The sequence below is a fragment of the Vanessa cardui genome, chromosome 8 (assembly GCF_905220365.1).
Source record: "Vanessa cardui chromosome 8, ilVanCard2.1, whole genome shotgun sequence".
Lineage (NCBI taxonomy): Eukaryota > Metazoa > Arthropoda > Insecta > Lepidoptera > Nymphalidae > Vanessa > Vanessa cardui.
The window spans coordinates 8,514,518-8,541,436 of record NC_061130.1 but is presented as its reverse complement, the minus strand read 5'-3'; the positions used below and the strand labels follow the sequence as shown (position 1 = coordinate 8,541,436).

General features: G+C 30.9%; 1 protein-coding gene across 6 annotated transcripts in view; it reads left to right on the top strand.

The window, feature by feature from the left end:
• The window catches only part of LOC124531991 (CUGBP Elav-like family member 1), a 366,498-nt gene extending 339,599 nt beyond the window's left edge, over positions 1–26,899 (top strand). For 3 of the 6 annotated variants that reach the window (XM_047106603.1, XM_047106598.1, XM_047106601.1), the window contains 6 exons: positions 19,148–19,326; positions 19,577–19,841; positions 20,487–20,729; positions 21,240–21,266; positions 23,139–23,261; positions 23,481–26,899. In XM_047106603.1, coding sequence (XP_046962559.1) covers positions 19,148–19,326; positions 19,577–19,841; positions 20,487–20,729; positions 21,240–21,266; positions 23,139–23,261; positions 23,481–23,752 — 1,109 coding nt within the window. In that variant the 3' untranslated portion in view covers positions 23,753–26,899. The remainder of the gene's footprint in view (positions 1–19,147; positions 19,327–19,576; positions 19,842–20,486; positions 20,730–21,239; positions 21,267–23,138; positions 23,262–23,480) is intronic. The other 3 variants (XM_047106599.1, XM_047106602.1, XM_047106600.1) reach the window with 2 other exon arrangements.
• Positions 26,900–26,919: the final 20 nt, after the last annotated feature.

Genomic DNA, 26,919 nt, shown 5'->3' with positions numbered 1-26,919 from the left:
CGCATTTTTGAATGAATGAATTATATGAAGTGTTCTTATGTTGCGAAAATATTTTATAATATCAATTGTCAAGTCTATAACGACTTTAAGTGTTTTATATTTACAAGAATATCAATATACACGCTAACACACAATAAGAGATAATGCTGCTTTCGGGCTATGTAACAAGTCTCTCGACGTGTCTACTTGATCCTCAATTAGGATCTTCCCAATACCTGGGATTACCTTAGGGGTGTATGTTACAATAGAAACCGTTATATACATATATATAACTAATGATGTGAATAATTGTTTATCAATACGAATAAAAACGATATAGTTGTTTCGTGATAATTACAAAAGATTGTTGGAAGTTTAAGAACATTAATTTGCATCCTTTCGGATTGTTGATAATTTATTGTTATATGTATGTATGTTGTATATTTAACTGATTAGTACATTAATGTCGGTTCATCTATTACAACCAAAATTAAATTATTCTTTATTCAATTATTTTCATAAAAGCACTTTTGAATCGTCATGTTACAGTATTAAAAAGAAATAAAAAGCTAAAGTAGGTTTTGTCTCTGAAAACGAGATATAATCGGAAACATTCAATTAAATGTTTAACGATAGTTTTTATACGAGAAAATAGTCTTGACGCGATAAACCTAATACGAGTTCTCAGAAACGCTAACATACTATCCGATCCCAATTAAGCTCCACTCAACACCTGGTATTATCTCGAATCGAATCGATTCCGTCTCTCGGATCGCCATTGATCCCAAATATTGACACTCGATAGTTATGCTTCGTGTACTTCGCTGGATATTGTTTGATACACTGTTGGTTTATGTTATTATGATGACTTCGATGCATCTGTATTCGATTAATCGATTCAGTTCAGATGCTGATTAAGCGAGGTTTGTATGAATAGAGGGATTGGTTTCGATTTATGGATGACAAGATGCTGTCTAGTATGTTGCCATATTAACTAGTGTGTGCACTGATTAAAACGAACTCTTAAATTTTATTATTTGTGAAGCCGAAATACATTATTCTCACACCTTTGGTTGGTTAAACTTATATATAGATTCTAATTAATTTAAATATTTTATTAATAAAATCTTTTACTTTTTACAGGTAAGACAATCAGCTATCAGCATTAGTGGGTAAATGAAAAATGTTTTTTTTTTCGTTGTCAACAGCAGATGTAGTTTGTTGATTTCACGTGTTAATTATTTTTCTTCATTACGATAACTGCTTAGTTCAGGTACCTATTTCGATACTATTATTTTAAAGTATTTTATCACAAATCATTGATTTAATTCGCGTTTTTATATTGAATTTATTAACTGTTTCATTTCTTAGTCTGCAAAGTAAATATAAAAAGAAAAGATTTTATAAGCGTATGCGGTCTTTGACTTGATCTAATTTTAGAAATAAGCACAAGCTTGAAAGATAATAACTTCGATTCTTCTATTTAAATGAATTGCAGTTTTCATCTGTGTATTCAATTAAATATGTTTGCATATTTGTATGACAATACACATTTTTTGGTATCGTAACATGTTATTTTCATAATAATAAATATTATACTGAAAAAAGATTTATAATAATATAATTTTGATCTTGTTATTTATACATAACAAGATCAAAATTTCATTTTATTTTATTGCGAATTCATAGAATCTTTGTTCATATATAAAAATAACTTTACTCTTTTAATTTTAGGTAGGTAAATTAAAAAATAACTGAATTTCACTCATACTTTATCAATATTTTTCATACAAAAATGTCAATTTCACCAACCAGTAAGAATAAATCGGAAAGTAAAAATAAATTCTGAAAATATGTTATTAACATATTGTAAATAATTGCTAATTCGAGTCCACTTTTCATTTGGTTTTCTGCTATATAAACAAGGATGTTGTGGAATAATTATTTTACACTGGAGTCTTAAAATTTTCGATAGTACCGTCACGATTTAAACGTAATGTGGTCAGTTTTTCATGCTGCCGTTTAATTTTCTCATACGCTCGCCCATGATTAACGGGAGGGCGATACGAGGAGCGGTTTTAATTAATTTTCATAACACGCGGTTTCCCGCTTATTAGACGTGGGATGAATGCATTTGTTACAAGTATGTGTTTGTATGGGAGTTTTCGTTTCGGCACGTCGTTCAACTGTTTGTGTTGTTAAAAGTGTTGCGTTATTTTAAGTTTAATGTTATCATAGCGTGTTCACGGATTATTCTTAAATATATGTTTGTTAGTTTTATAATAAGGGATTAGTTCCATAGCGAGTTGGTCGATATTCTTCCAAAACATGCAGGATTGCTTCTTTTTTATTTTTGTGTTTTATCAACTGATTCATAAGAAATATGTAAAAAATTAACGAACTTTATTCTGTGCTGTTTCTCTGTCTTCGTTTTACAGTAAAAAAAAGTTAAGTTACCAGCACCCTTTTTAATAATTTAATTATTTCCACTGAGTATTCAGCCACAACTTTCGATACTTAATGAAAAATGAGAATATATTAAAAACGTATTGTATTAGACACGTATGGATTAAGACATTGGAATTAAAATAGGCAAAAACAATACAATTCGCTATATGAAGCGATATTTTGAAGCGCTTGTATCCCAATAAATATTGAGCCATACCGTATAGAGGGTGACAGTATCGCGTTCCTGTCACCAGGCAGAGTCAACGAACAGCCATTGTGCTTGTGTAAACGAATTCCATATCTTTCCATTTCATACTCCTGTTACGCGTCCGATTTAACAAGCGTCTCTGATATGGATTTACTTTTCATGGAAATATTTTTTGACTAGCGTATATTCAATTCAATTATTACCGAAATATTTTTTAACGTGATATTATTTTATTACGTACATAATTATTTCTTTGTTTGTTTAGGTTCACAAACAATGCCTAACACCAAACAATTGATTCATTACAAAATCATAATCTTTGTTACCGTGTAATTATTTCTAATACGTAAACTCTCAATTTACAAAAAAGAATACAATATAATAAAAAACGACTTTACAACAATCAATACAAAAATAATATAATATATTAGCTTAGCATCGTCAGTAATACCTGCATGTCTAAGAATTTATACCAAAGATTTTCCTCAAAGTAATAGAATTTCATAGCCGATAATTATTTTTATACACGACGAATAAAACACAATTTGTCTTTAATTACCTACAGTGTAGGTCCTACACAGTAATTTGGTTGACGACGACAATTATCTACCGCTCCTTAAGTTCGTTATACAATAAACGGGATATCTAACGCAAGATAATTTATTAAATCAGACCGGTAATTAACATATTACTATGTTCAGTAATGTTAACCCAACGAGATCACGGGGTACAATAAAATAGAAAAACCCAGCGGCGACCTAGGCGAAACCCAAAACGAAAAGGTTGCAACCCAAAGTTCTGCCTTCAAGCCTTGGTCAAGACAAGTTTTTAAGACTCTCTGTCAAGAATTTTTCAGAAAAGGACCGGAAATTGAAAGCTGACAGTGTTTATACTGCAGTGCCACGGGTGTTCGGCGATTACAACAAAACATTTACCCAGCGACACATATTTATACCATGAATTGTAAAGGAAAGCAGTGAAGGATTTTTATCAAAGGCTCAAACAAACAAGTTCACATTGCACAAAAGTATGACACAATATTTGTTACTTTTCAACATAATTGTGTCAACTTTTTTTACGTAGAACGAGCCACGTTGAATTGTTTCCCTCGTTCAATCGTGTGTTACATAACTCCATTGTCTTGCAAGCGCCGCGCTCTTTTGTGTAAACGAGGATAAATTATGTTTTTAAAACGTGTTAAGTAGGCGCTACACGATCATACAACCCGTCGTCCATCTATGTGTGCCGTATGGGTAGAAAAATTTGAATGTTTTTCCTTGAATACGAACTTCGATTGTTTTTATTTGAACCCGCGTTTAAACGGGCTAGCATGCTCAGTCTCTCTCATCAAATATCATAAGCCGTGTGCTTAATAATAAATACGAGTACAGTCAAAATTATTATACAATTAACTTCACATTTGTATTATTAACAACATTAGTTATAAAAACATATCATTACTAAAGAGTAACCCTTGGTGATTAATTATTTATGATTTTCGATACCAAGACATAAAACGTATGGATTAGGGTATAGACGTGTTTTCTGTATGATTATAATAAAAAAGAGAATCAGAAAATCTTTATTTTGTATAAAGATTGTACTAACACAAAACAGTTATTAAAACAGCAAAAAAACAAATATTGTACGCACGTGTATTCGTGTACTTTTTTACAGATATGTAACTATAGATTTTTAGGAACATATAAAATATAAAGCTTTGGACTGAATTTATTAAATAAATTAAAATTCCATTGTATCATATCGATATGTAAGAAAGTATAATTTTTAAAACCAACCCTAAGAGCTCCCCTTCTGATATTATTTATAATAGATGTAGGTATCACAGGACTCTCGGTGGGTGAGAAACATCGAAATTGATTATTATTGGTGTAATAAATAATTAAAGAGAACCAATAAATACTTACTTAAATAAAAATAAACAATTTTGTGTATAAACTACGCGTCAAGCATACATAAGAGTAAGGTGGCAAGAGCCTTTACATAGGAGTGATATAAGCGTTCTTCTTGCGTTTCTGCCCAATAAATACAAGCACACTAGTTAAACTATTATAAGACTTAACGAGTGTCAAGTGTAACTGTTCGCACACCAATGTTATAACTATACCTATCTAGTTATATATATAATCTAAGGCTTTAGGACACTAAGTATTATAATCAATTTCGTACTCTTCTTATAATAAGTAGGTCAATCGACAAACACAAACAAAAATATCTATTCCAGATAATTTAGCTCGAGAATCCTTTGTGATACTGAAGTAAACATAGCTCGCTTTATTTACCAATCGAAGCATAAAAACAAAACCATAGCACGCGAACGAGCTTCTTATTTATATTTTTATATAAGACATCACAACTAACATATTCGTTTCAACAAAAGAGCAATAATTCGTATTTTACTTGCAGTTCAATATATTTATCATGTATTGTATATACTATATACGTATGTATATATATTGCGAATATAATAATAGATCATAGCGTTCGATTGCCAAACGCGTGCCCTTTATTGAAAAAAAAAAACGAAATTTCCCCAGTGTTCGATATAAGTCACCCCTTGGGCGTTTAGAGCGAAACATCTTATAATTTTATTACATTATACAGAATATGTTTTCCTCACATCAAAGAGTCGCAAAGAAAAATAGGTTGCTCATTCTTGGAAGCGACGGTGAATGTTACGATTTTTTGGAAAAATTATTACCTATTTATAATTTATTAACTGTCGCCCGAGCCTTCGCTCAGGGTGAGGGTTGGATATCAAAAGACCAAGTCCTTCCTCTGAGTTCAAGCTTACTTCATAGCGAATTTCATCAATATCTGTTTATTTGATTGTTTGTGAGAGAACATCATAGTTATTTTCACTACGAAATATTAGAAGGTATAGATTGACTTTATATTTTTTGTTTAATCAATACTCTCAGAAATACGTTGTTCCTGTAATTTAGTCTGAATAATCTATCGTTTAAATCTTACAAAGAACAAAATCGTATCATTTTACTATGTAGGTACTTAATATGATATTTGAAGTATACACATGTTTACAGTCATACAACTTACTGTGTCATACGAATACAAAGCCCACAAGCCTTTCGCAATTCGATTTTTTTTGATTTTGAATGTATTCAACAATTAAGCTGTACCTAGATTAAAGTCGAAATCGTGGAGCGTATGGCAACTCGAATAAACTGTTTAGTCGTACAACGATTGTATATATCCACTTAGCCTTAACGTTCACAAGAGAATAGTTATTGCACAATGAAAGTACACTACAAAGCTAAATATTACAGAAGCATAAAACTCGTAACCGCATCACGTCACATATCATGCAATACTTCAGGTTTGTAATTCGAAAATAATAATTGCTTTTAATTTTTTTTAAACAGAACTATAGACTAATATTTTTTTCCCTTAAAATAACGCATGATATCCTCAATTATATTGATTATTTTGTTAGAAACCGTGACTAAAAAACTAAGCAATATGGCTCAAATAACTTATCACTAAAACATACCTAGCTTTTAGAATATTAGTAAATGTAATGACAATAAAATATACAAATTAAATAATTTAGGTTTGACAAGTGTAGCCCTCAAACACCGGCAACACACCGGCAAGGCACCCAGTGAAGTGCATATCTTAGGACGATGGACTTTCCATCGGGTGATGAAAAGGTCAATCTGCTCGTTTACCATCTACACGACAATTTTTATGAAGAATACAAGCGTATAAAAATATAATTCTTAATTATTTATGTTTTTTCTGTTTGTAATTATGCTTCCGAGTAGTTAGTACATAAATTAATCTTGTAAAATCAAGTTTCAAAATTCAAAACAACACCGTAGATTAAGAGTATTAATGTTTTTATAATGAAACATTGTCACGCATTTATTATGACAAATTATTAGAAATAAATTTAATCTATTGTCAACTGCACAGATAAGGTCGCTATGACTACTTCGAATTTAAACGAAATTCATTCATTCTTCATCCAAATTTATTCAATTCAAGAGCGAACGAAGTGGAAATGAAACTCCTTTAAATATCCCTCCTACTGAATTAGCATTGTATTCCATGTTTTCACTCTTATTGGTGTTTATTGTATAAAAAAGATTTGTCGTAATGAAATATGTCGTAATTATATATAAGGATCATAATATCCACTTATATGGTGAACATTGATAACAGATCAATGCCTAAATAAAAGGGTGTGATAACACTTAAATAGAAGACGTAGTTACGAGCAAAAATAATTGACCATGAATGACACGCTATTAAATAATCTATTTATTTCTCATATAAAATTCAATTGAATAAACAAAAGATATTTATTTTGCAAAAAAGTATTTTCAAGCAACATGAAATTAATAAAATACTCTTAGGCTTGTAATATATTGCAGTATGTTATGAAGAAACAATTCATATATTAAATTGTAACTGTTGCTATTGGTTTATTGACATATTTGTTTTAAATGATAAATATAAGAAGGTTTAAATTTAAACTTTCGTTTAAAAAAAACTGTAAGATGTTTTAATTAAAATACTTCATACAATCGCATACCGTGTGCTCCATTCAAGCCTGATTGTCTTTAGACTTAAGGCTACATTACTTAACGCCAAGACTTTTGAAGCGGGCGTGCTGCGATGTTAAATACTTCCCAAGACGGTGCTTCGACTCAAACGATTAAAATTAATCACGCCTTGACAACCCTTGAAACGTGGAAGGCAAGGCGCTTCTCTGAAACCAGCGCACATACTAAAGTCTAGTCAAACATCCTCGCGAGATAAACACAGTGCAGCGCTCTATCGAAACAATGCCGCCGAAGTGCAGCGTATGAACTGTGATTTCAAAAGATCCGCGCCCCGGGTAACTCGGATGAGGAATTTGTTTTGATGGAATTTTTTGAATCTGCAACGCTTCGCTTCGCCCAGTGCTTCGCTGCGCTACGGTGCGGATGGAAGCGCTCGTGAATTCGTGCGGCGTGGCTGGTTTGTTGCGTGTTTACTGTTGAACTATAAGCTTATCACGATTTCTTTTTTATTTTTTAAATAAATTTTCTCGCTCAATATAGAGTATATTGAAAGATATATTAAATATACTATAAATTAACTATCTATAGGTACAGTAAACTTAATTACGATATTTAGTTAATAGGTAAATAATATAAAGTATTAGCTATGTTTTGTCGTTCTGATTTCCTTCGAGACTATCTCACGTTACCTCTAAAACTTCCTGCACGTCGAAGCAAGAAAAGCTACCTGTAAAAATTCAGTTAAGTACAAGGTTAAGAGGCTTTTCTCACGCTACAACCTCCTTAGCTCTCGTCTTTTAGACACGTACTTTTTATTTTTGTTACACTCCATTAGTTTTACATTTTAATTACTTTTTTGTATTTTTGTTTTAGTGAATATATGACTTCATTAAATAATGCCCTTTTTGTTTTAATGAGTAAAAATAATACCAAAATAATTATTCACTAATTAATATCTTAAATAAGGTCAATACCTTTATAAAGAAATTTTGAGAGTAAAAAACCTAGTAATTGCCAACGGCTAAGATTAAATATTCGTACATTCCATATAGATGAAATGAAACGTGAAATCCACGTGAAATTTGATGAGAAATAAATTAAAGTAAGAAACGTTAAGATAAAATAATACCTAATAATAAAAATCTATATTAATTATTTTTATTTTGGTTTTATACGAATTATATCGAAATGAATTATACGTGTGGTTTCACTTCCCTGGGTGGCGAGAGATTTGCGAATTTAATATTACTAAAGAACCTGGCTCCGAGCCAACCCGCGGCACAATTGAAACGGCACTCAGAATTTTGTTAATCGGCCATATGAAATTAGTTGTTACCGTAATAGTATTGTTACAACTGCGCCATTTAAAACCTATATACATATTATGTACAGTTGCGATACTCGGCCTGGTTAAAAACAAACGTAACAGCATATATATAATTGATTTATTATGTTACTAAATGAACTTTTAAAATTTCGCCTTTGTAAAATATAATGTAGATAAAGAGACTGCCACATGGTCCAACTACTGGTAAGTGGTGAAGATATCTCTACATTTTCATTCATTAATACAGATAATGTAGCTAAAGCCGCTTATAACAAACGTGTAACAACAGATGAGACCACTTAATATACATACCTATTTTCCCTTGTCTGCTTTTATTTTAAAATGGTTAATATGAAAAAAATATATACTCAAGTCTAAACTTTCGAACTGGAAAGCCACGTATCGAATATTAATAAATCAAAATTCACGCTCTACGTAAGCGTAGCGAATGAAGAAAAGTGTAAGACATTAAAATGACAAATGAAAAAATAATTCAACATTTCATCATACCTGAAGCGAGTTTAAATTGAAACGTCAAATATCATTATTCCAGAAACCGGCGTCGAAGGAAATTATTTTGTTCAATCCTGTCTCCGTTCACTCGAGGACTGATATCGGGTCTCACTTTCAACCCCCTATCAGCCTGACTTTCATTTTTTCATTACATCATTGACATTAAAATTATTGTTATAATAAACTATTGTTGCTACAGAAAAAATAAATTATAGCTAAACTACCAGTAGTCGGGTAGGTTTCCAAAACACTTTTCATTCTTAATATGCATACTATGTCTTCTATACTATACCTACCATTATTTTCTTCAAAAATAACCTCATATGTTAATTAATACAAAACGAATATTAATATTCTAGTATATTGTATCCCTAAATAGTATATCCTGCGGCTTTACCCGCTTGAAATTTATAAAACACAAATCCTAATGCCCATTTTGCTCTCTTAAATGTGGAGTTTTGTAAAATCAGATCTTAGCGAATGTACGCCACCCAGATACGAAACTACATGCTCAATTTCAAGTTTGTAAGTCTTATTGTTTCTGAGATTTCGTGATTAAACAGTGACTGCGATTTCGCTTTATATGTATATATAGCCTAGCATAGAGTATAGCATAGAGCTTAGAGCATAAGTTGGTATTAAACGAAAAATAAAACATTATTTTCGATAAATGGATCACCATATCTTTTCAATTTACTTTACTTTACTAGGGCCGATTACTGATATATAATACAAAATATTGCTTATAATTTACTCTACCATCACAATATAAAGTAACAATGATATTATGAACAGAAGAGGTTATGAGCAAAGGGAAATTGTTACGATGAGAAGAGCTGCTAAATTTTTAACAGTTAACAAAAATTGAAATTGTCATTTTGTTTAGTAGAAATGGCTACGCCTTTAAAAAAATTAAAAATAAAACAATCTATTGTAATTATTAAAGAATAGTTAGAAAGCTTTTTAATAAAACAACTACCCTTTCAATAAAGCCAGACACGCTGTTTCAATTTTTTTTTATTAATAATTTTCCTTACAAATCACGCGATACCTATTGTACTCACAACAATTGTACAAAGCTTCAAAGTCGATGAAAAAATTCTTTCATATGTAATATTAAATAGTAATCATCTTCAAAATGGTTCATACGTATGTATATACGACATTTTTACTGCGACTTAATAAGTAAAGACAATTTCGCTAATATAATGTAGCGTGGAAATATATGAGACTTACGAAATAGTAAGCTTAAATCAATCTCTAATTATTCTATATTATTAATATTATAAATGTGAAAATAACTCTTTGTGTCCCTCTGTCGCTCTTTCACTACCAAACCAATAAATGGAATTGGATGAAATTTGGTATGGAGCAAACTTGAGCTCCAAGAAAGGACTTAGGCGTATTTTTTTTGCCTAAGACATGACAACCAATACCCTGAAAGGCCATCGAAGCCGCGCATATTTGCTCCATTAGGCTACAGATGCACAGAATGTTTCATCATCGTCACGTTGCAATGAGAAGGCTCGAAATATATATATTTATCTTTGCTTTTCTTTACGTGATTAAATATGGAAATACATATTCAGTTTTAACTGTGGTTTTTTATGAAATAAAGTAGCATTGAAAACTGGTATTATTATTGCGAATTTTAAAGCATGGTTTGATATTCATCGAAACCACAAAATTAGCTCTTATTGCATTTCATTTTAAAAAGTTAATGGCTAAATCTAATTATATTTTAAATTTTGTGTTTTTATACCAACGCTGTTTATAAATACTTTTGCCAAAACTTGAAAAAAACCCCGTCATTTTTATGAAAGGCTAGCAAAATAAATATAACACCAATGTTATAAATACATATTATATAAATCAAATAATTTAAAATATTTTTTTCGAAATCTTAGTTTCAGTTTTTTCCATTCTTGTTACAATTTTGAATAAATACTAATCACAGATACACAATGAACTGTCAATGTAATGTATAAAATTATACTGATTTATATCGCTATTTTGCTCTATATTTAGAGAACGAATGAACCTATATTCTATTTCCACGTATCGCCGATGCTAACTGTTCATTTTCAAGCACTCTGAACTCTCAAGCTTTACAAACAGCACACGTATAGATTCTGTAAGCAGAATACACAAACCTGAAACTTCATACAAATTGCATCAACAGTATCTATCATAGAACACGAAGTGATTATTTATTTCCAGCTTTGAATGGCATTATATTTGTCTCGTATTATGAAATTGAATTAGATCTAGATCTGTTATTAAGAGCCGAGATGGCTCAATGGTTTGAACGTGTTCATCTTAATCGATGAATGCAGTTTCAAACCCAGGCAAGCACTGCTGAATTTTGATATGCTTTATTTGTGTTTATGATTGATTAGGTGGTGAGCAGCGACTTGGAATAGACCCCCAACCTACTCCCAAAAAGGGAAAGGGATTACAGCCCAGCAATGTGGCACTCACAGGCTGTTACTGTACTAATCGATGAAATAATAGTGTGATGCTTAGAATGATTCGCATACAAAAAATAATACAGAGTCTAATAAATTTGCGTGGCCTAATATAAGCTGAAGACCCTTCATGAATATTGCGAATATTGTTGAGTATGCGCCCTTAACCGCTAACATATTATTATATTTAGTTGATTTTCATATTTGGTCTAATTGAAAGTAAAACCGTTTAGAACTAATTTCTAAAATTTTTAAAGAGAAAAATATGTATCAGAGTTTTGTCATCTTTTATAAATCATCGCTATATATGAGAAAAAATAAGGAAAGAAAACAATACTTGAGTATTATAGGAAACAATAAGTTTTTGATATCAAACAGATAACCTTAAAATAAATTATATAATGTCGAATACTTTCAAAATTAGAAACTTAATAACATTTTTTAAAGAACGATCAACATAATGATCGATGTAAATTGCAACGATTACCACCAGAACCCATATGGTCTCTCCATTTGTCGCTTAACGCCATTTAAAGTACATACATATATGAATAGAGTAAACAAAATTAGTAAGAAGCAAGTAACACTATAAGTATTACCGCTATGGCGGGACGCAGGTGCTAATTTTAAAGCGCGGAATACGTAAGTGTAGCCTCTAAATAACTTCACTAACTGTAGAATATTTTAATGGGTGACACTGCTGATATTTTCACGACTTGTGTTGAATTCACATACGTCTTTATTTCGACGCTCAATTTGAGGCAACACTGTTAAGTTAATTAATGTCGTCGATGAACTACGTTGATTTTATTAAAAATTTAATTAAAATAATGAAGATACCGGTTTGGACCAGTTAAGTTAACGCGTACAGTAACAGTAGGATTTCCACTTACATAGTATTACTTTATTTAATTTTATATATAATACCCAGGTCAAAGTCGATTTTAGAGATATTTCCAAATTTGAACTATGGCGCGGTTGTCAAAATAATTACCAAATATTTGAAGCACTTTAATAAAGTGTCTATAACTAGTTTCGTAATAATAGATGCAATTACTTTAACGACTCCAATTATTAAAGTCATCCGAACGAGGAAACGAGCGTTGGAGATAATCTAGACTTTATAAGGTAGGTAAATTTGAACTCAGTCGGCGACAAATTAAACAAACTGTGTAATGGTGTCGGCTCGATGTTTTAACTAGTTTTGACAATTTTGTAACTACTTAATAAGTATATAATTAGTTTGCGTTTTAACGTCACAACTTGCTCCCGGCTTAAAGATTATGAAGTTTAATGGTACTCGTTGCCGTATCTTTAAGGAGTTTAGAAAACTGGTGCTATTGGTTATTTACATCCGAGTTCTTAATCGTTTAACTTACCGTACCGTGCATACCATTTAAATACGAATGTTAAAGGAAGAAGGAATTTTTAAGAATATTTTTAATTAAGACCCAAATAGGAAAATGTTTGGGTCTTATTGTACCGACATACAAAATTGAAATAGGCAAAAGCTTCTATAACTAATTTGTTTATATTTTATAAATTTTTCCGAATTATATCATGTATGTTATTTATTTTTTATTTATTTTATAAATTACACAGATTATGACAATAAGGTTTATATTAATCGTATTGGTTTTGCCAACTACATGTATTCCAAACCTGCGATATCAGTTCGTGTTGCGAATAGATTCTTCACATACCTGTATTCGGTATCTTACGCTTCGTATAATGCAAACACAAAATCCACCACGCGACTTCCGTATTTATTCTAAAACCGCCTTTTGATATGTAAACAATAAATGGAGAATCAATATTTATTTGAATATGTTCAGAGTGGTATCGGTTTATTCCATGTTTACTGTATTAGTAAGAATTTCAATTATACGTGTGTAGTCCAGATAGTACAAATGTAATCGAAGATGTATGTGATGATGTATGTGATGATGATTGTAAGCAGATATAATAAAAGTAATTTATCTCCATTTGTTCTGAAAATATCATAAGTACTATTTTTCGTTTTCGAATTTCCAATGATGATGATTTGGTTGCATTAAATTATATTAAAACATCAAACAATAATAGCGCTGTCTTTTACTAAGCGTACAAACCTAATTTTATCAACTCTTTCCCATTATGGTTTTATTCTGATAATTTAAAGATATTTCTTGCCTAAAAAAAAAGACTTAAACAGACTTTTTCGCCATCGGGATCTTTTATTTTATATTTTGTTATATTTTTAAAGAATCTTCGGCATTTTTACTTACATTAGTATTAACATAAATATAATCCTTATTTGAACCAAGGATTACGCATTTGTTCAAAACATATACGATAATCGACCAATGTGTCAACATACATATAACCTGTTACACATTGACGGACATCACGTCTACCGTCCTCAATGTAGAAGACTAAAAAAGTATAGGTAAATAAATGAACAAATACATACTTATTTGAGATTTCACCGTTTCACCTACAAACGCAGTGCCTATAATTTTATCAGCCAAATAGAAACGTACGACTTATGACGTTTATGACTTATATCGTGAGCGCAGTGCTAATTACATGTAAGTGTGTCGTGTGTATGTAATGTTCACACTTCAGCTTAACCATGGCGCTCCATTTTGCGCGGCCTCGATTGTAACTGAATGGGTAACACAGTAAAATACTCGACTATTTCAATAATAAATAGCCTATGTTACTTTTATATTTGATATCTCATTTCGTATAGCTATTATTATTTATTGCATTTAATAATAGCGGTTACGAATGATTTTATTATTCAACTTGCAAACTCATTTCCAATATTGTTAATAGGCGTTTATAAAGTAAATTATTAAATCGGCTTAATTTGAACTAGCTTCGATGGAAGTATTGTTTTATTATATATATGTATGTAATAAAAACAAATTTTGTTCAATTAATATTAAAATATTTAGTATCTACTATATTAAAATATTATTGTATTTTATTATTCACAAATGAAAGAGTATAATTTCGATAGGCATACAACGCAAGAACGTCTAGTCAGGTATTACATATTCATCAGCTATTCTGACGTCAAACACCAATATTTTTAAATATTATTAATTAAGCCAGTGCAAAAACAGGCTCAAGGCACATTTCAGCCGATCTTAGATCAAATATTTATTAGATCTGACAGTGTAGCGAATGGTTTCTTTCACAGTTCTAATGTATAAGGGCAGATAAAACCATCATCAGAGATAGAGGATGGTAGCCGTCTTTTCCCGATGTAAAATTTAAATACAAATAAACTTTTAATTATAATGTACACATATAAATTAAAATGGAAACTACCTCTCAGTATAACTTATTATTAACATGAGTTAAACTCATATATTTTTTCTATAAATTACACCATCCAAAACGGTACATCTATAATCGTAACTTCAAAACATAACTGACAATACTAAGCCATTATCCTCACACATAACTAGGCTTAACGACACCTTGTCAATAATATCTACAAGCAAATGCACTTCGACTTTGAAGGACATGCCTTAAGCCAAGGGCGAAAATGGTATGTTCCCTACCCTATACGGTTATCTGTTTTCGATATTTAAATGAAAAGACGAAGACGTTTTATTTGTAGAGCCTTCCTAAAAATATATATCAAATAAAACTGTAACATTAGCTGTAAAGCGTTTATGAGAAGGTTTTAATGTATAATTTTATTAAATAAATAGTTGAGCTTCTTAGTGTCAACCATTTTAATATAATATTCTCATAAAGATATAAAGAGCATATAATCGTACAAGATTTGTGTTAATACCTAACATGTTAGCGGTAATGTTTTATAATAGAATCTCAGAAATCTTCGACGCCTAATTTTTGCCAAACGTAAGAAAAAAGAAATGGAAGCTGTCCTGTTTGTTTCAGTTTTATTTAATTTTGATGAATAAAGGAAATGAAGTGTGACTAGAACATTTGATAACTTGAGTTTCAGATCAATAAATTTAAACTAAAGATATCACAATACAAGTCAGCACTACACATAGTATAAAAAAATACGTACATTATTATCTATATAAGAATAATTAAATTAGACAAATTGTGGTTCGAATATTTTTTGTAGATTCATTTTACAAATTTATTCCCAACCTATTGCTTTTAGGATATCGAATGCATTTTACGTTTATTTTATAGATAATATATCTTTTCAATTTGATAGAATAACCGATATTGACTTGATCAAACTGTGCTCACACAAATTGTCAATATCAACGGAATGGTTTTATTTTAGTTGAATAAATCTGTACTAGTTATAATATAGTCTATTTATATTTTACTGTCTGGCCGAAAATGACATTTATAATTAAATAAAGCGATACGTCTCTTTTAGTTCAATTTAGTATCGTGTCCAGTCTAAAAATATCAATCCATTTTGAAGTAATTTCCTAAAATTGATCCAGTATTTGATTATAACAGACATATATTAAATATAACGGACAGAAGCAATAATTTTACAACTTGATGCTTCGAAACTAGAAAATAGGCAACGATGTTCATTTACATGGCTTTCAGTAGAGTAGATTGTCAGAATCGTAACCTAAGGATAAAGCGTTTTATGCCCTCTCCAAGCGATTATTCCCTCTCTTTCTATTTTTCTTTGTCTCTTTCTAAGATATATATACACACATTCTGTCTGTTATTTGATAATAGATTATATGGTAAACGTAATTTCCTTCCGTTTTTTCAATATTATTGAACGATTTGAAAATGTGTGTCTCTTCTGATTTTCTCAAACTATTAGTTACCATATTTATTTAAATTTATAATATTACTTTCAAAATTATAGGTTGTTTCCATATCCACGTGACATTCGATCCATATCTATCTCTGGTACGTAATATGAATAGATACTCGGGATACTTGAATGGAAACGGGACATCTAGGAACATCACCTATAACCCAAATGCCCTCATTCCACGTCACGGACGCAGTCAGAGGTTACGTAAATTGTTTAACGAAGCTGTCGTACCGAGCCCGATGGCGCACTTAAGGCATTAACATTTTAAAAGATTACTTGTTAAATACACAATTAGTTCGCCGTTTAAACTGATTACACGTCGAGTTAAGTGGATTCGTTTTGAATATTTAGATTAGTTTATGTGAAGTTTCAAGGTTACTCATCAGTTTTAGTTCCAGTCGTGTAAAATATTTTGTTTGCTTTTCAGTATTCAATGAACATTGACAGTTGTTAGTATGTCAATGTCAACTATGCCAATTAATTTAATGTTGTAAATATGGTATACTATGGGTTTTTGTCTAGACGTCCTAATATTTTATTAATGGGGTTTTCAAAAATAAAGTTACCAGTAGCTCACCAGACTTTTATGAAATATAAACCGACCATAGGTTCGGAAAATAGATTTTACCGATAATAACCGACAGGAAACTGAAAAGTTACTCTTTTCTACCATTTTAATAAAATTATAGAGTATGTCAGTAAACAACAATTAGTTTTTATTATAATATTGTCTTCTAGGCAGAATGTCTGCCTAGAAGACAATATTAAATCTCATCAATGATGCGCTTACGACAGATACTGTTGACTAATAATAATTCTTATTATAACAAAGCTACAAATTAGGTAAAGTTAATTCAAAAATTGAAAACTTAGAATAATATTAAACATTTAAATTAGCAGAAAACATTGCCTATTTTACTTATTAGTAAATTCTGTTATTATTTACAAGTTTCGGTAACATGTATTCGATTTTGCCAATCCTTTGTTCCACGACGACTATCAAAAATCTATCGACGCCAAATGTCATCCTGGCACATTGCCATATAAACAGAGCTGAACTGTCCCATATCGGTTAACTTCGAAAAAGATTTAGTGCCTGAACTATTGTACATATATATACAAGAAAGTGTATTTTTTTTACAAAAATCTATAGTTATCATTTAAAAATGGATGAATCAGGGACAATAGTTGTTGGACTGCATTTAGATTCCTTTAATACTGATGTTGGATATGGATAAAGGGACTGAATAATCTACATTAATAGTATAAATGTGAAAGTATCTCTGTCAGTCTGTCTGTCTGTCCGTCGCTCTTTCACGACCAAAACGCTGAACCGAATTTCACACGGCAACAAAAACCCTAAAAAGCGAACGACGCCGCGGGTGGCTACTAGTTACATATAATTTCGTAGTATTTCCTTAAATCAAAAGCAGTTAACTGAAACCACAAGGTCCGACAACGCGTATGTAATTATTTCACATCCCGTTTTGTTGTCCCTGAATTTAAAACATTCATTTGGAGAGCATTGTGTGATGTAGAAATTTGAGAATCAGTTGTTCGTACAGAACCCGTGAAAACCCGTTTCAGTATTACGCTGGGATCATAGAATTTAAGCTATTTCATTATTTAGAAGCGGTGCCCATTTACCACAATCGTCTCTATTCTGTTGTTTCCAAAAAAGGCACGTTTTGGGCAAGGTTTAGATTCCTTATTATGAGATTGTAAGTTACGGTTGACCTATTTTTTCGACGGATCTCGGCGCTTTTTTCTCGCTATTTTAATGCTAATATCCCTTGGAGTACTGATTTTGCGGGCATGAAATATTTGTAACAGACACTCTCCGACAAACCCTTTCAATTTAAGCACTCCTCGGCTCTTGGGGATTCTAAACCGAATAAAGAATTTCCTTGAAAAAAAAATATACCGACGCCCCGTCGTTTTTTTCATAATATCCTACGAACCTCTCAACAGAAATGAACACGTTTTGACCCTTTTAACATGTAGCTTTTCTACAACATCGCTCCAAGTGAATACTACTGTATCACAAAATATTCCAAACACTAAAGCAAACATATCGCACAATACTGCTCTTGCAAATATAATGCAAATGTAATACGAGATGGTATTGAAGTACGTGAGATCGTTTGATATGAATCTTTGACGGATTGCAGTTGGGAAGTGTTTGATCGTTTTACTTTACAATATATTTCTCGAGGGTGTATGTGCGCTATAGCGGCGAATGGTAGATATTCTACAGTAACGGAATACTGAACAAACATTACATATAAAAATTCATTACTGGTTTATGTACCGAATAATCTATTTCGTATATCTATTTTATTTTATATTTTTGAATAAGGTAGTAAGTTAAGGGTCAAGTGATTATTGTACAATGTAAAAAAAATGTAAATATTTAATCATGTTGTAAAACAGGAAATAATTTTATGGTTTGTGTATGTTGGAAACCTCTCCATTTAACTTGTAATATCGCAACCGGCTGTAAATAACCACGGACATGAGGAACGACGTGTTTTACACACGGGACATGTGTCGTCTAGGATTTATTATTTAATATAAGAAAAGGGAATTGAAGTGTACATTGCCTGCAGCGAGCCCCGTTCAGCGACCGTGACTTTTGATAGCGACGCGTGTAATTTTACGAGATTTTCCGGGCAATATAAGTGTTATTTGCGTGAAGAATTTAAAAATACTATACTTTTAAACTAAAATAATTCGAGTAAAATATTTTATTTTCTATTATAAAATACCCATGGGTAGTCTCTATGAAATGGTATAACCGTTTGGAATTGATTTACTCCAGTCGAAAATCTATCTATTAATTTTTAATATACTGAAATTCGATATATATTTTGTTAACAGAACGCAAGCTGTTTGTTGGTATGCTGAATAAGAAGCTGTCTGAAAACGATGTTCGCGCCTTGTTCTCGAGTCACGGAGCTATAGAAGAATGTACGGTGCTTAGGGACGCGCAGGGCCAAAGTAAAGGTTGCGCGTTCGTTACCTTCGTATCGAAACAGGCGGCTATTGCTGCTATCAAGGTTTGTAATGAGTCACTTATATTAATTATCCAAGATACGTATACTAAACCGTGATTTCACACAACTGCCAAAAGTTGTAGTATTTGAAAAACTTATGAACTTATATAAATTATTATATTATATAACATTCACACTAATTAAAATATCAATTGAGCAACAAATTCTGTATAGTTAATATAAAGTATAAGTCAGTTTACTTTTATATTAAAGAAATAGCACATATTAAAAATTTAAATAATCCTATTTTCAGTCACTACATCACAGTCAAACAATGGAGGGATGTTCGGCACCATTAGTGGTAAAATTCGCGGATACACAGAAAGAGAAGGAACAAAAGAAGCTACAAGCGATGCAAGCGAGTTTATGGGGCTTGACGACACCGGTAGCATCTACTGCGTACTTGGCGTCCGAGGCCGCCTTATCGCCTGCAACACAGCTGCAGTTGTTGCAACAACTTCAAGCAGTTGGTCTCCAACAACAACTTTTACAAGGTCAAGGATCGACGTTGTTACAAGGTTTGTTAGATTTCTTTCGTTAACTATGGTAGCCTGGGCTATAAATATTCCTGAACTTGGTAGTAACTTGCCCAGTCTTGAAATGTGTCTCATTTTTTATTTTACTACTAAGAAGATAATCAGATTCAGTCTCATTTGAATTTTAATAGTGTCACAAATATAAATGAATACTAGCACTTGTAAAATAGGTTGTGAAAAAAATTAAAAAGCTACAGGACGAAGTATTTTTTCAATTATCTTTCTCAGAAAATAGACCCAATTTCAACAAGTGAAAAACAATTGAGGTAATTTACGCACACAGTGTAATTGGAAACAGTTACGATTAAGACTAATTACGTATTCATTTAGAGCCGAGTCGTTTAATTGTATTTAAATGGTTACTTACTACCTTATTTTTCCTAATTTAGTAAAAACTTATTTTTTATCCGTCGTATTTGAACAAACTGACATGTTTTATAACAATAGTCATAAATAGTTTTTAGTTAGGTAATTCTTACTGAAATGTTTCTTTTACATTATTTTTATTCGTTGATTTTTTTTTCATTTTCTTTACTTAGTTACTTAGTTATGTCTCCAAACCTTAACCCTTTCCATTTTCAGTTTACCCCAAACCACTTTTTTTTACAATTTCGTTATTTGGTCTAGGTGTTAACTATCAGGATATCGGTTTCAATGGCGCAGGGCTGAGCGGGAACGCCGTGAGCGGTGTAGCTGGAGTAGGCGGGGTTGGAAGTATAGGAGGGGGTGCTGCGGAACAACTGGGGGGTTTACTGGCTCCTGTTAGCGTGCAGAACTTAGCTGCACTGGCGGCCATGACACAGCCTGTAGTGACGCAGGCCACACCAATGGCGCCCGCTGCTGCACCACAACCAACTGCACCACAGTTGTGTAAGTGTACTGAAATATTTGTTATAGTATTTAATTGTTTAAAATTCTGTCAGGAGAGTTTTTTCGGACATCGATTATGCTAATTTTGAAGTATAGAATTACGACTTATATAGAAAATCATATGTGTGTGATGATTTGAGCAACGTTTTCAAAATATATGTTAACACAATTTTAAATATGAGAAAAAAATGAGAATACAATACCCCAGAAAATTATTCTAATTTCGACTAATATAAATTTCTAAACGGCAATTCCTAATTGACGTTTTTGCTTTGTCCCCTTTGTCCCTTTCGCAAATTCATCCTCCGAAAGACAGTTAAGGTTCTATAAATTCCGGCCTAATTGCCTTACCTGTCCAAATCTTAATTGGAATGTTGCCACATAAGATGGCCATGAAAAAACCGTAATGATCTTTTTTGTCCGCAAACTTTCCTCTTTCAGATTGGGCTTTAATACGTTGAGAGTTAAAAAAAAAACGTTTATTAACGATGAAACTTTTTCACCCTTCAGGTCTTCTCGGGAAGACTAACATCACAGGTAAACAAACCACTATGAGGTCGAAGTGTATGTTATGGAATGACATATATGTTGGTATCTGAGATTAGTGCAACGAATAACCATAGACCTAATATTTTTATTTGGAACATGTATTTTAAAAGTTCTGAATACGTAGACTTTAAATATTGCTTTTTTTTTCAAATGTACTTCAAACGCAAGTCTACATTATTTATTGCACGAATCTAGGACTAGCTTGGTTTGATTTCTGTGCATTTTAATCTGCATCGTAAATCGATCTAAAATTGCTTTGCGTGACATTAGGCTTTTCAGTTCTATACTGACAATAGACAATTATTGATTTTTATTTAACTGCAATATTATATGAAACCAAAAACATTTTTATTTTTCAAAATTGGATATACGTACTGATAGCAGAATTTAAATCCAATATTTTTTCAACACAGGTTTCGCTTGTTTTCGCATTTTTATTTGTGTATTCAACTATGGTTACGTATCAGTTTTGTTGAAACGATCGCCATTTTTATTCCAAATTAAATGGTCGCACGTGTGGAAAAGGGTTTATTTATATTTTAACGTATTTCGCTAACAGTTTTGCTATTACCATATTGAACGTTCGCAATTAATAAAATAATTATACTTCATATATCTAAATATATACCTAAATATTTTTAATGAATCAAAACACTGATATGCAATCATAAATAGTTTTTAGTGCTAAGTTATGAATGTCGTTATGTTTAACTCTTCTATAGATTCTGTATTGACCTTTTCGTTTGTATTATACTTACCATTAATTGTAAAATAAGTGTGTTACGTTGCATTTAATAGAATTAAATTCTTATAACTCTTTTATTTTATTTTTGATTAATTAACAGTTTGTTGATACTAAAGCTAATTTCTTGTTTAATAATCTAATGTTTGTCGATTGTACTTTACTAAATAATTATGACGAGACAAAGTTTGTCCATTAACATACATAATTATCGATTTGCATGAGTGGATAATTCGATGCTTCTCAGACGTCTTCGACGCTTATCAGAAGCATAATATGTAAATAGTGTTTTTTTGTTATGGTGCTTATTGTTTTGTTTTTTACTTAATTAGGCATTTTGTTTACACCAGTGTAACAAGTATCATAAATAAATATAACACAATAAAATACAGTTAAATATTAATAGTCAAACAAAATAATGACTAATGTTTGTAATTTAAACTTGGTCTGGTTTTATTTACATCCCAAATTATAAATAAAACGTCTTTGAGAAACATTACCAACATCATCTTCTTAATAGGTCTTAAATATTATTTATTGTACTAAATAGAGAAGATTTTTATTTATTAATCCTATGTTTAAACTGCTATTACCTTGGAAGCTATGAAGTTGAATATAATATAATTTTTGGAAAGACTCAAACAAAGTACATCACAAAACTCACTAAAAGCTTCTTATTAATAAATTTCTTGTAATTTTGCACAAACCCTAAATCATGTTTCATATAATGTAAATTTCTTATCTCGAAAGCTTTTAACGGGACTTGATTCTATGCTTCATTTTAATTATTTAATTTTTTTCCCAGTAATTATAGTTTACATTATCAAGTTAAATAACAATTAACTTAAATATACAATATATCTTAGCAAGCCAAAGAAAACTTGTCTCATAACAGCATGTCCTTACTCGTAGTTCTTTAACACTACATGAATAATCATCATCAAAGATACTCCGACTAATACTAAGAGCAACAGATTTACAAAACACCGACAGCTTGTCTCCTGAAGTACAAATAAGCTATTTTTTTTTCTAATAAAACTGCATGATTTATTAATAATAATGTATTAAGTGAAATCTTTATTGCGTCTGAAATTATTAAGTATTAAATTTTGATACAGGGTCGACAGCGGAGCCACTAGGATCAGCGTACGCGGCACAGTTCGGCACAGCGTACGCCGCGGCACCGCTCGGCTCCGTGCTGGGCTCCGCGGCTGCAGCTGCCGCAGGCAAACAAGTCGAGGGTGAGTTATAAATATTACATCAGTGCTGTTATTATACACATTAATTGAATAATTTACATTTACCAAATCCATTGTGACATGAACAAATGACAAATAAACATTAATATTATTTCGGCAATTAACGACATCGAAGTTCATAGTTAACGTCACGTTATTAAAATGTAATTTTATATTTCCTATTTTTTTGAAATAATATATGTTTTACATTTATTATTTCAGGACCGGAAGGTGGTAACCTATTTATATACCACTTGCCGCAGGAGTTCACCGACACGGACCTCGCGTCTACCTTCCTACCGTTCGGTCACGTGATATCGGCCAAAGTGTTCATAGACAAACAGACGAATCTGTCAAAGTGCTTCGGTTTCGTCTCCTACGACAATGCAGCCTCCGCACAGGCTGCCATACAAGCGATGAACGGCTTTCAAATAGGTACAAAGAGACTTAAAGTTCAACTGAAACGTTCGAAAGAACTATCGAGACCGTACTAGAATATTCCAGAACTCGTTCCTAGTGAATTTACAAAGAAAATAAAGAAAAAAATATGGAGAGGTTGTAAGTTTTTGAACGTTTGTTGTGATGTATCCGGTGCACTTGAACTGATGATAGTCGTAAGGTTCGTTCGGAATCGCGAGTCCACGTGCACAGTTGTTAACTAATAAGTATAAGGTTAAGGTTTGTGTCAAAGGATTTATCGTTTCCAAAGTATTCCCCAAATTTGTTTATTAATATAATTATTATTTTTTAAATGATAAGTTTTAGTCACTTTAAGCATAAGTTGAATGCGTTCATGAACCGTTGCGATTTTTACGCGCCAAAGAGCTGTCAATAGTTGTACGCTTTTTACTAACGTCAGTGTCATATTGTTATTTAAAAAATATATATTTTGTCATCCAATGTTTACACAATACTATGTGTGTATTGATGATATTTATTTACTGATATGTTCTATGTGAACTTTTCTGTTTGTGTTACCACTATTAAAAAAGTGACCATGTTCATTTACAGTTTACATTTCTTCTTATTTAAAATTATAAGGTGTTAGATTAATATAATGATCTCAAAACGATCAGTGTATTTATTAACTACATATTTTCAATAGAATACTTACTTAAAATACCTGGGTCTTTGAAGGAAAGAACAAATCCAAATTAACAAATCGATCAAATCAATGTAAACTTACTATTATTATTATTTTATTATGCATACATCATCTTGAAAAATAATCCATCGACCCTTATCAATAATCATTATACTTACTTTACTTCAAATGATGTTAAATTGAGAAGAACAAATACATCTTTATTTACTATTAGATTTCTGAAACCAACGTATCGAAGTTTAAGCTAAAACCAAGATTGTTAAGATGTATAATTGAAAATGTTATTTAATACCGTTTAAATAAAATATATCTGTGTATCTCTGAAATAATAATTTATTTTCAAATAGACCATTTCCCGATGTCTGGTTTAAAGAACAAAGTATGAAACTATTTTCAAAATTTTAGTTGACAATTTTGAAAATAGAACCGCCCCATGGATTAGCGGTGCGTGAATGGCACGTTTTATTTAACGTTCAACTATTTATTTCTATATGTATTTTAAAATAACTATTATATAATACATAATCATTGATTGTTGAAAGATCAGGGATTTCTTCAATATGCGTTGTCTGATTCGGCAATTGCATCTTATGAGCTCACGCGAATTTGTTATGTTTTATTTCATGATTAATGGCTACAACTCTTAAAATCTTTACTCCAAAGGATGTGTCATATACGTTTTACAAGAGAGAAACACAAATTTTAATAATAACATTATCCTACTTACGTATATAAACTAACATCGAACTTTGACCGTTTAGTCAGAAATTTTTTGTTAGAATTAAGTATTTAAACATAGACTAAGTTTTTGTGTAAGTTCGACATTAATTATTTATAGTTCATTTGAATAGTATTTGTATATAATATTAACAAAGATATTTCAAATATATATATAGATAATACTTGTACCATACCTAAATAAGTCAAATTTTATTTTGATCGAAACAAAGTCATGTTCGTAAATAAAATTATAAAGAACATTTTTTTTTTATAAATACTATTGATGTGGACTATACTTATTTATTGTTTCTTTTTCTTACTATTTAAGTATGATTAGCTCTTAAAATATTTCTTATTATTCTTGGCTTACAGTTCATCACTTTTCAAGTTAAATATTGTTAAAGTTATGCCTTGCTAATTAAATTTATTTTTCAATCACCTTCTAGATTTTGATGCTGATAAGCTGTCACTATTAACGTTAATATTCTAATTTTATAAATTAAGTATTACTTAATATATTTTATTCATTTTCACATACACTATAAATATTGTAATGTGATTATCAAATCGCTCAATGGGGATATATTTAAGTAATTTACTTAATTTAAATGTTTCTTTAAAAAATAAGGTTACCCAAGTATTTTGTTATTGTGCCAATGCATTAAAAAGAATGACTAAATAATTTACGATGTTTGTTTATCTGAATAACTGATACAGTTGCGATACGATACGCATATATCGTACGAATTGAATTTAATTGTGATTTATTAAAAAATATATTACGACGTTTGGCTTAACAAATACCTTATAATTTAAATTTAGGAAAAGTTTTTGATGTCTGATGAAAGACAATATTTAGACTGAATAAGTTCCCTTCTCTAGATATAGAACGACTGTGTCATCATTCAGTATGATTATTGTCTTATTGTGAGTTCTGTGTAAAGAAAGTCTTAAAGGAATTTTTCCTTATTTTTATTGTAAGTAAATAAATTATTAGAAATGGGGATGTATTGTTGAAATTTCAAACGAGAATCTAAATGGAACAATCACTGAGTAATGAAACGATTCGGTTCTTTTTTATCGATTTATAATGATGTAAAAATTGGAAATTGTGACCTTGATAAAAATTGTATTGCGGAAATAGTGTTGTAATTATATCATATTTTTAATGTGGTTGTTCTATTTGAGAATTGCCTACTAATACAATCCTAGACACGACCACTCCGAATAGTCTGTTCGTAGGTGTGATCGAAAAAAAAGAAATATTTAATGAGAAGATTTTTTACCTACTTAGGATTTCTAAGTTGTAAGACCTCATTGTTGTAAAATATGTGACATAGAAAAAAGCTTTTTGAAAATTATTTCCAGATAATAAAAAATATCTGATACACATTGGCTTGATAAGACAGTCATGGTGTTGAGACCATAAAAATAAACTATTACTGATCATAAGTGTGTTTTTGCTGTCGACTTTAATGCCTAAAATCCAAATGTTTTTAAAGTATTTTGTATATACGCCTGCCTAAACTTTAAATCTATTTAACACTTTATTAAAACATCAAAAAATATTTAAAATTTTTGGTTACAAAAATTTTATCGATAATAAAATTCAAATAGATAATAAATCAGTGTTAAGCGAAAAAAGTGCAGGCGTGTATTCAAAATCAATTAATAACTTCAAATTATTGTGATGATTTTTTTTTGTTACCTCAATTGATATTTGATTATCTTTATTACGAAATTGGTTTTATTGAAAGATTTTCGAGTTCATCTTTAAATGCATTGTGATTTCTTCAGACCGATGACAATAAAATAAGCTGAAACAACTTCTTACTA